The 1079-nt window shown below is 64.0% G+C and overlaps 1 protein-coding gene across 1 annotated transcript in view; it reads right to left on the bottom strand.

Annotated features, from left to right (window-relative positions):
* Window positions 1-507: 507 nt before the first annotated feature.
* LOC104411520 (calcium-dependent phospholipase A2-like) overlaps window positions 508-1079 on the bottom strand; it is an 834-nt gene continuing 262 nt past the window's right edge. Inside the window, exons 2-4 of the mRNA XM_010021959.1 lie at window positions 919-1063; window positions 722-768; window positions 508-632 (exon numbers count right to left, since the gene is read on the bottom strand). Of these exons, the coding sequence (XP_010020261.1) occupies window positions 508-632; window positions 722-768; window positions 919-1063 (317 nt within the window). The remainder of the gene's footprint in view (window positions 633-721; window positions 769-918; window positions 1064-1079) is intronic.

The raw sequence follows: 1079 nt of genomic DNA, 5'->3' as shown, positions 1-1079 counted from the left end.
CCCCTGTGGTTTTGTTTCTGCAGCAGCAAGGAGCCCACCCCACGGGGGGAGCTGCTCACCGGGGATGGCTCCGGCTCCCCTTCCTCGCTGCCAGGCTGTCCCGGGGAGCGGCGTCCCTCCGCCTCCGGCCCGCGCGCTCCTGACTGGAAGTGCCGAAACGACTTGTCTGTCCCAAAAATGCCTTCGTGCTACGCCCCTTCCCTCGCTGGCCAAACCCCCCCGTCCCCGTGGGCTGCGGCCCCGTGACGCAGGGGCCGAGACGGAGTTCCTGCGAGGTCTGGGGAGGATGCTGTTCTGCCCGGGGCTCTCTGCTGCCCGCAGAGGGGTGGTTAAAGCACAGTGTTTATTTTCGCTTTGATCGAATTCACAGCAGAACGAATGTGGTTCCTGAAGGCAGGGACGGGGGGATGTGTGGGTGCAGATCCTGGCCCCACATCCCGGCTCCCATCGCCGGCAGGGACGGGGGGATGTGTGGGTGCAGATCCTGGCCCCACATCCCGGCTCCCATCACCGGCACAGGTGCTTGGGGTAGAACTGGTGGCGCCGCCTGTAGCTCCCGACGTTTCTCTTCAGGCAAAGCGCCAGGCTGCGGTCGCACTCGCAGGAGAGCTGGGAGCACCACAAGCCCTTTCCTGCAGGCAGAGGGAACCCCAGGGTCAGCCCCGGCTTTGGGGGGGGTGGTGTGTGTGTGTGACACCCCCTTTGCCAGGGCCCTACTTACTGCAGGAGGGGCTGCTGCTGGACCAGTCGTAGCGGTAGCGCTGCACTCTGGCTGGCGCAGGAGGCTGTCGTAGCAGGCATCATGCAGCTGGCAGCACCTATGCGGGACCTCGAGGCTTTGGGGGGTGGTTTTATTCCCCTTTACCCCCCACATTTAAAGCCATGCCCGGGCAGGGAGGTTTCGAAGCAGGCTCGTACCTGTCTGTGGCATCCTTGGGCTGCCCTCTGCCCCCAAAGCCGCAGTAGCAGCTGTAGAAGGAGTAATGCAGCAAAGCGTTTTTCCCCGTTGCCTTCGTGATCATCTTTTGCAGATCCCAGAGGCTCCCATGAGCTGGGGACGAGGCTGGGGAGGGGGGAAT

Source organism: Nestor notabilis, unplaced genomic scaffold, assembly GCF_000696875.1.
Source record: "Nestor notabilis isolate BGI_N333 unplaced genomic scaffold, ASM69687v1 scaffold19119, whole genome shotgun sequence".
NCBI classification, from domain to species: domain Eukaryota; kingdom Metazoa; phylum Chordata; class Aves; order Psittaciformes; family Psittacidae; genus Nestor; species Nestor notabilis.
The sequence above is the reverse complement of the archived record's forward strand: the minus strand, read 5'-3'. Positions and strand labels throughout refer to the sequence as shown.